Here is a 12,907-nt window from a genome sequence, read left to right on the forward strand (position 1 = left end):
GCTTTGATCATTTGAATCGGCTGTGTGGTGTTAGGGGAAGAAAATGAAAAAAAGCTCAACCCTTTGGGGTCCCCAGGACCGAGTTTGGGAAACGCTGGTTTCATGACATCAGACAACGGTGTTATTTCTCAGATATCATATTCACCAGACCTATTGAGATCTCCTGTTCCCTGTCGTTTCGATCCTCCCCTCGTCTAGTGAAGAGACTCTTCAGCTATCTCATTATCTCAAGGTTAAAGACACAGCTTTTTCTTCTGTAGGAGAGGCGAGAGCAGATTTGTGTTGTCTCTGTGTGCTGTTTGATTGGCCCCGGTATCACCGTGATAAATGATATGAGATGCTATCTAACGTTAGCGGGAGCTGGGCAGACAAGGCACTGGAGGTCTTCATGTCTTCTGCTGCGTTAGGACTGAATACGAGATGGGATGAGAGCGGGTGTATTGTTGTGCTGTGGAGTACAAGAGCCTGGGCTTAATTTCACTGACGAGCCAGACAGCAGGGGAGGGAACCCTAACCACTGTGCTCCATGCGATTGATTTGCCTGATAAATGTTTATGGAGGAAAACACTCATAAACAACATATCAGCAGAGAAATATGACGTTGCGCATACAGAAGTTTGCCACCGAGCCCTGCCGCTGATTGTTTTCCCCTTCTCTTTTGATGTGAATCTGTCACCACGAGTCTGCGTCTCTTCTGGAGTGGTATTATGTTTATGATGGATGCATTCAGTTTGAGTGGGAGTTTTAAGCTGCCGTTAATTGCTACTAGCTAGAGTGTTGAAAGTAGCTCTGCCTTAAGTCTCCCTGTATTGCTGTTGCAGGAATAATAGGGGTGCAGGCAGGCAGGCAGGCAGACAGACAGACAGGCAGGGGGCAGGCAGGCAGGCGGCTCTATACAAGCAGGACCCTCTTTGATGGTGTAGTAGTGATATCTGTCATCTTCAGACACTGCAGATGCTAGTGATGGTAGCGAGGCTTCTATCTCACCTGTATCACAATCTGCCCATCTTGTTTAGTTAGACAGTCATCGTGATGCTGGTTTTATAACAATCAGAAGAAAACACAGGTCTTATCACTCGAAGACTACAGTACACCCACCTATTCTAACACCAGGCACTTGGCTCTCAAGTCATTTCACTGCAGTCACTTAGACTAGCACCCACAGATTCTTTAGGCTTGGCAGGGTTCATATGGGAGAGTTTCTTCAGTTCTCTGAGGTGTAGATCAAGTGTCCTCCAATAGTTCTTAGACAATGGCCAGCCAAACATACTTCTTATCTCTCCCAGGCCTGCTCTGACCTTATCTGGCATCGTCTGCTTGTCAGGAGGAAGCACAATGCACAGGATGTCTCCTGTGCTGTTCACCTCTCTCTATGCACTCAATCCATTCCCTGACTCTGACTACGTACAGGATGTCTTTTCTCGAGAGAAAACAGTTAAGACGATTCAGAGGAAAAGTGTGAAGAAGTCTTTGAAACTGCCTTTGTCTGTCTGTCTGTCTGTCTGTGTGTGTGTGTAATGTGGACCGGTCTCTCCGCCTGAGGCCTTCACACCCGAGGAGGATGAGGTGAAGAAAAGTGTTTCTGTGATTTACTTTCAAATAAAAGCCCCACACGGTTCCCTGTTTTCTGATATTATCAGGAGTTCAATATCTGTATCATTTGGAGAGAAAAACAGAAATTCATAAGGAAAGGTCAAGGAGCTTTGCAGTTCCAAAAATAGCAACGAATTTCCTTTCCTCTCGCTGTCTGACAATACAGTATTACTTTGTTCTGTTCTGGGGAAATGAAAAGAGAACATGATAGCTTTTTATAGAAAGACACGGGCCTCAGAGACATAAACAGTGTTGCTGTAATCCTGGACATGAGCTTTATTGGAGAGGTGAATGGGAGACAAAGAGAAGAAAATGTCTTTAAACCCTTTAAGCACTTCCTTGTGATTTATTCCAGAGGAAATCAGGTTAACGTGTCTGACTGCCGTGCAGTCCCAGTTTCATGTCTGCTCTTACCGACTAGTTTTGATTTCTACTTGTCTTCATTATTCATGGTCTCTCTCTCTTTATCTTTCTCTCTCTCTCTTTCTCTCTCTCTCTTTCTCTCTCTCTCTTTCTCTCTCTCTCTCTCTCTCTCTCTCTCTCTCGCTCTCTCGCTCTCTCGCTCTCTCTGCCCCTCCCTCCCAGGTGGAGTGGCTGAAGAACGAGGAGATCATAGACCCTGCTGATGACCGTAACTTCTACATCACCATCGACCATAACCTGATCATCAAACAGGCCAGACTGTCTGACACCGCTAATTACACCTGTGTCGCCAAGAACATCGTCGCCAAGAGACGCAGTACCACGGCAACAGTCATCGTCTACGGTAGCAATCAACTCCCACCGTGACACGTTGACCGTAACAGCCTTCTAAAGTTGCACTGCATGACGCAACTGGTGGGGTTTTTGTCTTAAGGTGTCTGTGAGCAACAGATGCATATCTGTATTCCCAGTCACTTGAAATCCATAGATTAGGGCCTAATGAGTTTATATCAGTTGATTGATTTCCTTATATGAACTGTAACTCAGTCAAATCTTTGAAATTGTAGATTGTTGCGTTTATATTTTTGTGGAAAGGCTACTCCAGGAATCCTCACCCTCTCCTGAGTCCTGATAAACACTGTACCTCTCTGCTCCCCAGTCTCCCCTTAGGGGATTAGACACGCGTGACAGCACAGACATTCAGGCCTCAGGACTTCTTCCACCCTGGGAGGAACGTAACTACCCCCACCCAGCATGTGAAGTGGCTAAACCTCAGGTTATTAAATCAGTCTGTCAGTCTGTCAGTCTAGCTAATCATCAGCTAACAGACACGAGGCTGTTTTATAGCCTCAACCTCCTACACAAATACACGCACGTGGCAGTGAGCGCACACACACGATACACACGCAGAAAACCGGACCAGAATGGGTGGAGGTTTGCAGGAATTGATGATGTCACCAGGGTCAGGTTTCAAATCCATCTCTCCTTCCATCCCTCCAGTGTCTCCCGGCACAGCTCATCACCCATAAATCACACACACTGGCCCTGCCATGGAGGATTATGGGGGATTAGGGGGTCCTAAGTTATTGTTGGTGTCCTATTTGTTAATTTATCTATTTTAGTTGTCCATTCTGACAGGCAAGAGCAGCATGTGTGGCTTAGATGAGTCCAGTATGAGGGTGAAGTAGAGCATGTGTGTGTGTGTGTGTGTGTGTGTGTGTGTGTGTGTGTGTGTGTGTGTGTGTCTGTGTCAGCAGACTTTGGGGTCTTCAGGGACTGGGGTCGCTGTCCCTGCTAGGCTTTTCCCTTCACTAATGCAGTCTGGGAGGATTGAGTGAGTGCGCCGGAAGACAGCTTTGATGTTGGCTCATCCTTAAAAGAATACACCAGAAGCCACTTTCTCTGCCTGGATTGCATCAGTCCCTCTTCCCCGTCCCCCTTCCCTGTATGCAGGCAGGCAGGCAGGCAGGCAGGCAGGCAGGCAGGCAGGCAGGCAGACAGACAGACGGACAAACAGACAGACGGACGGACAGACAGACGGACAAACAGACAGACGGACAGACGGACATACAGACGGACGGACAGACAGACGGGCAGACGGACAGATGGACAGACGGACAGACAGACGGACGGACAGACAGACGGACAGACGGGCAGACAGACGGACAGACTGACAGGGAGAGGGAGCGAGAGAGTTTCCCTCGTTACCAGAGGAGACAGACCAGCCCAGTGGTTTTCCAGCCTGCACCACAACAAGGAATCCTGGAAAGGGCTGGGGAGGACACGCAGAGAGAGGGATAGATGGAAAGAAAAAGAGAGAGACAGAGAAGGAGGAAGAGTAATAAAACCCCATAAGTAAAGAAAGAGACAGTGAAGAAAGGCAGGGCTTTGGCTCTGCTCCCGTGGAGTCTGATGCTTGGGGCTTCACTCATCGTAAGCTCTGAGGGGCCTCCAGCTCCTTACATCTGAAATGCCACAGTCGTGTTCTCAGCCACACACCCACTGTCATTCTGCTCTGGATTTCGACTGAGACGCAGATGGAATTGGAAGAAAGGATTTGAGGGATTCAGAAGCTGGGAAATACAACAGCCAGAATAGCCTGTCCACATAGCTAACTAATGAACAGTGCTAACAGGGGAGAACCCAAGTGTGCTACAGATTCTTCAATGCCATGTTCATTCGAGTAAAAAAGGGCTGGTGGAAAACACTCACATTCTCCAAGACTCACTCAATGCCACTATCAAAAGGACAACGATTGTATTTGCTAAAGTGTTTAACATGTTGTTTTCCAATGTCGTTGGGGTTTTTCTACAGTGAATGGCGCCTGGTCAACATGGACAGAGTGGACGGTGTGTAACAGTCGCTGTGGCCGTGGCTACCAGAAGCGCACGCGGAGCTGCACCAACCCAGCACCGCTCAACGGGGGTGCCATCTGTGACGGGCAAGGCATTCAGAAGCTGGCATGCAACCCACTGTGCCCAGGTAGTTACTGCGCCACTTGTCACAACTCTTATGGAGCAGGGGAGTGCAATTTACTGGACAACACAAACAGAGCACTCTGTATTTTCATAAATATAGATATCTATCATTCTTACTCTCACTCTTACCCACCCCACTCCGCCCCGCCTCACCCCACCCCGTTTCTTTCCCACTAATTGTCACACACTCATGCACCCAATCTCGCACACTCTCACTCCCACCCTCCATGCCTTCTCACCCTCTCCTCCCTCCCTCCCTCCCTCCCCACCACCATGCCCCCCGCCCCCCACTCCCTCCCTCCCCTCTGTGTGTTAGTGGATGGTCTGTGGACAGAGTGGAGTAAATGGTCCACGTGTGGGACAGAGTGTACCCACTGGAGGAGGAGGGAGTGCAGCGCCCCGGTGCCCAAAAACGGGGGGAAGGACTGTGAGGGCATGGTGCTTCAGTCCAAGAACTGCACCGATGGCCTGTGTATGCAGAGTGAGTACAGTACATGATTACCATCCTCACTCTATCCTACCCTCCACTGTCTGATTCTGTAGGAACCCAATGCATTATAACGTGATCTGTCTCTGTCTGTCTGTCTGTCTGTCTGTCTGTCTGTCTGTCTGTCTGTCTGTCTGTCTGTCTGTCTGCTCTGTCTGTCTGTCTGTCTGTCTGTCTGTCTGTCTGTCCTGTCTGTCTGTCTGTCTGTCTGTCTGTTCTGTCTGTCTGTCTGTCTGTTCTGTCTGTCTGTCTGCTGTCTGTCTGTCTCTGTCCTGTCTGTCTGTCTGTCTGTCTGTCTGTCTGTCTGTCGTCTGTCTGTCTGTCTGTCTGTCTGTCTGTCTGTCTGTCTGTCTGTCTGTCTGTCTGTCTGTCTGTCTGTCTGTCTGTCTGTCTGTCTGTCTGTCTGTCTGTCTGTCTGTCTGTCTGTCTGTCTGTCTGTCTGTCCTGTCTGTCTGTCTTCTGTCGTCTGTCTGTCTGTCTGTCTGTCTGTCTGTCTGTCTGTCTGTCTGTCTGTCTGTCTGTCTGTCTGTCTGTCTGTCTGTCTGTCTGGTCTGCGTCTGTCTGTCTGTCTGTCTGGTCTGTCTGTCTGTCTGTGTCCTGTCTGTCTGTCTGTCCTGTTGTCTGTCTGTCTGTCTGTCTGTCTGTCTGTCTGTCTGTCTGTCTGTCTGTCTGTCTGTCCTGTCTGTCTGTCTGTCTGTCTGTCTGTCTGTCTGTCTGTCTGTCTGTCTGTCTGTCTGTCTGTCTGTCTGTCTGTCTGTCTGTCTGTCTGTCTGTCTGTCTGTCTGTCTGTCTGTCTGTCTGTCTGTCTGTCCTGTCTGTCTGTCTGTCTGTCTGTCTGTCTGTCTGTCTGTCTGTCCTGTCTGTCTGTCTGTCCTGTCTGTCTGTCTGTCTGTCTGTCTGTCTGTCTGTCTGTCTGTCTGTCTGTCTGTCTGTCTGTCTGTCCTGTCTGTCTGTCTGTCTGTCTGTCTGTCTGTCTGTCTGTCTGTCTGTCTGTCTGTCTGTCTGTCTGTCTGTCTGTCTGTCTGTCTGTCTGTCTGTCTGTCTGTCTGTCTGTCTGTCTGTCTGTCTGTCTGTCTGTCTGTCTGTCTGCTGTCTGTCTGTCTGTCTGTCTGTCTGTCTGTCTGTCTGTCTGTCTGTCTGTCTGTCTGTCTGTCTGTCTGTCTGTCTGTCTGTCTGTCTGTCTGTCTGTCTGTCTGTCTGTCTGTCTGTCTGTTTGTTTGTGTGGTTAGGAGCCATCCTGTTTCTCACTGCACTCCCACAAGACACCTCCACCCACTTCCCCTGTATCCCTTTCTCTCCGCTGTTTCACACTCACATCCTTGCACTAACATACACTTACCACACACACACACTTTTTCTCTTTCCGTCACACACACTATCCGCCGTTTTGGAGTGAAATTACACAAAGACAGGAGACAATGTGTGTCTTTGTTCCGCCCTGGGCCCCAGGGAGTACATCTAGAGTAGTCAGTGTGTGTTAAACAACAGCCTCGTCACCACACCACCAGGCAGCATTACTGTAAGCTATTACTCTTGTCACAGAGTGGGCATTCAGGAGCTATATTTAAAATAATGATAAGTGATTATAATGTACTTACAGGGAATCTCATAATTGCTGGGCTACTGTGATTGCTGCTCTAATTTAAAAAGCACAGGATTCCATCGGTCCAATGAGAGGAAAATTGGGAGCCCCAATTGTCACACAAGCACAGACATGCTGCTTTTCCTGAACGCCCAGTTATATGTGTTGACAAGCAGGCTAGTATTTGTTTCCCTGTAGCTCTCTCGCAACATTTTAGAAGTATTACAAGTGGGGGGGGGAAAGGCAGTCGAATTTCCTGGCGTTTCCTCCTAGTGCTCCGCAATCATTCTATAAATGTTATTGTTTTGCTCTTAACTCCTCTTGAAGAGCCTAAACTCAGCTTGTGGTCGGGACCGCTGGAGATTTTCCGTAGGCGGAGAAATGCTCTTTGAGAAGTTTTTTTTTTTTTGAGAGAGAGCCGAGAAACACACAGTTCAGTTGAGCCAACAATCCTGCCTCCTTTTCCCTTTCTATACAGTCAGAGAGCTGCAGAGATCGGAAACATACTGTAGCTTTTCGCTGCTTTGTTCTGTGTGCTGCAGACTCGCAGGGTAAAACCTTTCCTACTTTGAAGTCGTGCTTATCTGCTAATTCTGAGAGGGAGGGAGAGAAAGAGCGAGAGGGAGAGAGAGAGAGAAAGAAAGGGGGAGAGCGCTGTAGGCAGGAGCAAGAGTGTTCTTGTCAAATTAAAAGTCAGGGGCGAGACTTTTTTTAAATCACTCCCTTCCTAATAAAGTCTTTAGGGTGAGAAGCCCACACACTGCCTATGGTTCCCTCTACGGTTCCAGTGTGACACTAATAGAACCCAGACGGTCACCGTACTCCAATAACACCATGCAGACGTTCCAGATGTTCTCTATGACACTAATGGAACCCAGACAGTCTTTACATGTCCTGTGCTGTATCGGATGCAGATGGTCACATGCATTCCACTAATATCATATGTTGTACAGTAGCCAATAGACTTGTAAATAATACCGACATAGCTGCTCCATACCATGAATATGACCGATATGGTCACCACATTCCATCCTGATATGTAGATTGCACCTATGTCTGACTGGTATGACCCAGATGATGTGACTGCCACTAATGTAATGAATACAAACAGCGGTACATTTACTGATTACTAGTGCATATTTAGCAAGATGGATAAGCTGCGTGTGTACAGCTTTGTCACACTGAACTGGTGGTTGATCTGTTGTTTTAAATGCAGGTGAAATCATTCAAATAGCAGCTTTGCGATGGAACAAACATTTCCATTTCCTTCAGCCTTTTTATTAGATCTTTTTTTATCTCAGCGTGCTGTGAAGCCCTCATGAAGCTCCCTCTCCTTCCATCGCTCTCTCTCTCTCTCTCTCTCTCTTTTTCTTTCCCTCTCCCCCTCGCCCGCTCTCTCTCTCTTTCCCAGACTAAGCCCATTGCAGAAGCATTAGTTCTCTGTTAGATTAATGGCCAGTTTGCAGAGGATATAAACCCATATCCATATAGATTTAGGATCCTTCCCTGGATTGATTTTAGGAAAGCTAAGAGGGTGAAGCCACTTATGTCAACGCTAATAACCATCTCCACCCGCATTTAGGAGAGCGGCCCATTATCTAAAAGCTCACATTATGGCAAATATGATTGGGAATGGAAGATGTGTGCAATCTGAACTCACCTCGCCCACTGATTTTCCTCTCTCTACGCTGGTCTGGGATCAGCACTAATAGATACCCTTAGATTCCGTTCCAGTTTGATCTCATTTTTTTTGGGGGGGGGGGGTTGAATTCATTTTAAACATTGCAAAATGTAATCCATCTGATTGATTTGATGAACTAATTAGTCTGACGCATAGCAATGTTGCTCACGCTGAATTGTTACTATATACACGTCATCAAACTTGCTTATTTATAACCTTTATTCTGGAAACGGCGCTAGATATTAAAGGATAGATGAGGAAAGGGGTCAGACTTTAACTTTCGACCCGTCCTTAGGGGTGAGTTCAATGTGAAGGTTTGACCCTCTGTTCCTCATGTGTTTGTGCTCCCACTCTCTCTCTCTCTCTCTCTCTCTCTCTCTCTCTCTCTCTCTCTCTCTCCTCTCTCTCTCTCTCTCTCTCTCATCTCCTCTCTTCTCTCTCTCCCACCTCTCTCTTCTCTCTACCCACTCTCTCTCTCTCTCATCCCTCTCTTCCTCTCTCGCCCAACTCTCTCTCCTCCTCTCTCTCTCCCAACTCCTCTCTTCTCCCTCTTTCCCTCCCACTCTCTCTCTCGTCTTCCCCACTCTCTCGTCTCTCACTCTCCACTCCCACTCTCTCTCTCTCTCTCTCCCACTCCTCTACTCTTCTCTCTCCCACTCTCTCTACTTCTCTTCTCTTCTCTCCCCACTCTCTCTCCTCATCTCTCTCTGCTCGCCACTCCTCTCTCTCTCTCTCTCTCTCCATCTCTCTCTCTCTCTCTCTCCCACTCTCTCTCTCTCTCTCTCTCCCACTCTCTCTCTCTCTCTCTCTCTCCCACCTCTCTCTCTCTCTCTCTCCCACTCTCTCTCTCTCTCTCTCTCCTCTCTCTCTCTCTCTCTCCTCTCACTCTCTCTCTCTCTCTCTCCTCTCTCTCTCTCTCTCTCTCTCTCTCTCCTCTCTCTCTCTCTCTCTCTCTCTCTCTCTCTCTCTCTCTCTCTCTCTCTCTCTCTCTCTCTCTCTCTCTCTCTCTCTCTCTCTCTCTCTCTCTCTCTCTCTCTCTCTCTCTCTCTCTCTCTCTCTCTCTCTCTCTCTCTCTCTCTCCTCTCTCTCTCTCTCTCTCTCTCTCTCTCTCTCTCTCTCTCTCTCTCTCTCTCTCTCTCTCTCTCTCTCTCTCCCACTCTCTCTCTCTCTCCACTCCCACTCTCTCCCACTCCCTCTCCCACTCTCTCTCTCTCTCTCTCCCACTCTCTCTCTCTCTCTTCCCACTCTCTCTCTCTCTCTCTCTCTCCCACTCTCTCTCTCTCTCCCACTCCCACTCTCTCTCTCTCTCTCCCACTCTCTCTCTCTCTCTCTCTCTCTCTCCCACTCTCTCTCTCTCTCTCTCTCCCACTCTCTCTCTCTCTCTCTCTCCCACTCTCTCTCTCTCCCACTCTCTCTCTCTCCCACTCTCTCTCTCTCCCACTCTCTCTCTCCCCCGCTCTCTCTCTCTCTCTCCCCTGCTCTCTCGCTCTCTCTTTCTCTCCCTCCCCCTCTCTTTCGGCCTGTCTTAGTGGATTCTGATGTTGTTTTCCAAGGCTGTGGTAACTCCGCTCTCAGACAGATGACATTTTGTTGACATATCGATCTGTAGAAAGGGTAGGGCTGACTGCAGCACAAGGTCTAAGACAGCCTTTATTCTTATCAAACACCAGACACTGTGAAATATCACTACATTGTATTATATTTACCTCAAGGCTTGTATTTTTTTATATATATTTTTTGCTGAATTATATAATTGTATGTAATATAGTCAACATTTACCACTAAAATAGATAGAGCTAAACAACAACATTAGTATATGTCTAATTGTAGTTGTTTTGGGAATGGAAGATTCTTATGCATAATTCCATGTTAAATATGTACAAGTCGGAAGTTTACATACACTTAGGTTGAAGTCATTAAACTCGTTTTTCAACCACTCCCCAAATTTCTTGTTAACAAACTATAGTTTTGGCAAGTCGGTTAGGACATCTACTTTTTGCATGACACAAGTAACTTTTCCAACAATAGTTTACAGACAGATTATTTCACTTATAATTCACTGTATCACAATTCCAGTGGGTCAGAAGTTTACATACACTAAGTGACTGTCCCTTTAAACAGCTTGGAAAATTCCAGCTTGGAAAATTCCAGCTTGGAAAATTCCAGAAAATTCCAGCTTCATGGCTTTAGAAGCTTCTGATAGGCTAATTGACATCATTTGAGTCAATTGTAGGTATACCTGTGCATGTATTTCAAGGCCTACCTTCAAACTCAGTGCCTCTTTGCTTGACATCACGGGAAAATCAAAAGAAATCAGCCAAGATCTCAGGGAAAAAAACGGTAGACCTCCACAAGTCTGGTTCATCCTTGGGAGCAATTTCCAAACACCTGAAGGTACCACGTTTGGAGTGGCCATCACAAAGCCCTGACCTCAAGGAGGCCTACAAACCTGACTCAGTTAAACCAGCTCTGTCAGGAGGAATGGGCCAAAATTCACCCAACTTATTATAGGAAGCTTGTGGAAGGCTACCTGAAACATTTGACCCAAGTTAAACAATTTAAAGGCAATAAATCATGCTCTCTCCTATTATTCTGACATTTCACATTCTTAAAACAAAGTGGGGATCCTAACTGACCTAAGACAGGTCAATTTTTACTAGGATTAAATGTCAGGAATTGTGAGAAACTGAGTTTAAATGTATTTGGCTAAGGTATATGTAAACTTCTGACTTCAACTGTCGCTAAGACACAGTACTTATGGGAATCAATCAATTACAGAGACTACTTTAGCCAGCCATGCCTGTTGTTGGGGACACAGATATAGAAACCAGTCATATTACTATTCAGGAAGCATCGGAATAAATGACGTAAAAAATAACAATGATTTCCAGTAGAGGCACCACCCTCGTCCACAGCTCAGCGATGTCACGTTGAAAGAATAGCCCCGATAGAAACTGGGTGTATAGCGTTGGTTTCCTTTTTACAGTGGCAACAGACTCAGCATGAATATAACTAAGCAGGATGGGTCCGGAGGTCCCATCATTTAGGTCTGTTCTGACAGTCAACTCCCCCGGCTCTCTGTCTCCGTCTCCTCAGTCTGATTACATGTACACACTCGCCCCATCTATCACACTATAGATTTGACTGTCCATTGACTTGTCTACCTATCCCCCCCTCTTCCTCTCCATCAGGAGCTCATTGTTTGTCTGTTTGTGTATGTCCCAGGTGATGGAGTGATGCGTGTGACTGTGTGTGTTCCTGGAAACGTGTCTGTGTGTGTTTAGTGTGCGTTCTCTGGGGTGTTGATTGTTTTTGTAACGTTGTGTTTAGACCTTTAAAGCACAGTAAGTGTCAACACAGTAGGGATATGTGTGGTGTGTTCAGTCATTTCCATTTTGACCTTCCCTCATACAGCTCGACCATCCCTCTACCCCTCCACCTCTAATGTGGGAGGTGATTCCCAGCCCAGAAGTGACAGATGCAGCGCTGTCGGTGCTATTGACCCTGCCATTCTCCTGCTGTCTATCAGCCTCAGCTAGCTCCTCCTCCCATCCTCCTCCTCCTCCTCTCCATTCCTCCTCTCCTCCTCAGCATTCCTCCTCTCCTCCTCAGCATTCCTCCTCTCCTCCTCAGCATTCCTCCTCTCCTCCTCTCCCCACAGCCATTCGCTAGTGCTGCTAAAGAGCACTAAACCCATGCAGCTGATGGATAACACCACTTCCCCACAGGCCCTCCTCCTCTCTTCCTCTCCTCCAACGCCCCTGCTCCTCTCATCCCTCTCTCCACACACGGCCCATAGAGACAGAGAGAGGAGAGGGGAGCGTCCAAATCAAGAGAGATTGTTTCCCTGTGCCATCATTCCTCATGCCTTCTCTGTTGCATTGTTTGTTTTTCGGTTTATTTTAAATTAGATTTTCATCCTCCCGTCCCACCTCCTCCCCCTCTCCCTCCTCTCCCACCTCCTCCCCCCTCTCCCTCCTCTCCCAAGGTTCCTTTTATCAGAAGTCCTCTGAATTCAACAAAGACCAGATTGATTTGGGATATCCATGTGAGTTATTGTTTTTATTTATGTACCCATTTCTTTTTTCTTATTTTTTTCACGAGACACACTTTAACGGCGAGGTATATGCATGAGGTCTTTACAGTATCTGCATAACAAGCATCTAGCAACCAGGCATTTGCAAACATTGCTCCACTTTCCGATTCGCAATGATGTGCATAAAAGACCTTATATATACCCTGTCAAATAAAGTGTCAACCTTATTTCCAATTGTCCTCCATAATCACTGCCCTGTACCCTGCCATGTCTCACCCTCCTTCTTTCACTCCCCCTAGCCTCCTGTGGTAGCTCCCTCTCTCTACCTTTCTGTCTCTCTGCTCTCTCTTGTATCGCGTACCTTGGCTGCTTGACTATCTGTTTTCACCCTGACTGGCCCTCTTACCCTTGGCTGGTAGTGCCCTTCTATCATGTTGGTGCTCATTGTCTCTACGCTGCCAGCCTGCCACTGTCTTACCCCAGTCCACAGGGATTTGGTATTTTATTAGGATCCCCATTAGCTGTTACGATAGCAGCACCTACTCTTCCTGGGGTCCACACAAAACATGAAACATTAAATAATACATTATATTAATAGACAAGAACAGTTCAAGGACAGAATTACATA

At 47.2% G+C, this 12,907-nt stretch overlaps 1 protein-coding gene across 3 annotated transcripts in view; it reads left to right on the forward strand.

Moving 5' to 3' along the window:
* unc5cb (unc-5 netrin receptor Cb) overlaps nt 1-12,907 on the forward strand; it is a 202,612-nt gene that overhangs the window by 156,168 nt on the left and 33,537 nt on the right. The window contains exons 5-8 of one of the 3 annotated variants that reach the window (XM_031802490.1): nt 2,179-2,359; nt 4,330-4,497; nt 4,810-4,974; nt 12,232-12,291. In XM_031802490.1, coding sequence (XP_031658350.1) covers nt 2,179-2,359; nt 4,330-4,497; nt 4,810-4,974; nt 12,232-12,291 — 574 coding nt within the window. The remainder of the gene's footprint in view (nt 1-2,178; nt 2,360-4,329; nt 4,498-4,809; nt 4,975-12,231; nt 12,292-12,907) is intronic. The other 2 variants (XM_031802491.1, XM_031802492.1) reach the window with 2 other exon arrangements.

The sequence above is a fragment of the Oncorhynchus kisutch genome, linkage group LG23 (genome assembly GCF_002021735.2).
Source record: "Oncorhynchus kisutch isolate 150728-3 linkage group LG23, Okis_V2, whole genome shotgun sequence".
Taxonomy (NCBI): Eukaryota; Metazoa; Chordata; class Actinopteri; order Salmoniformes; family Salmonidae; genus Oncorhynchus; species Oncorhynchus kisutch.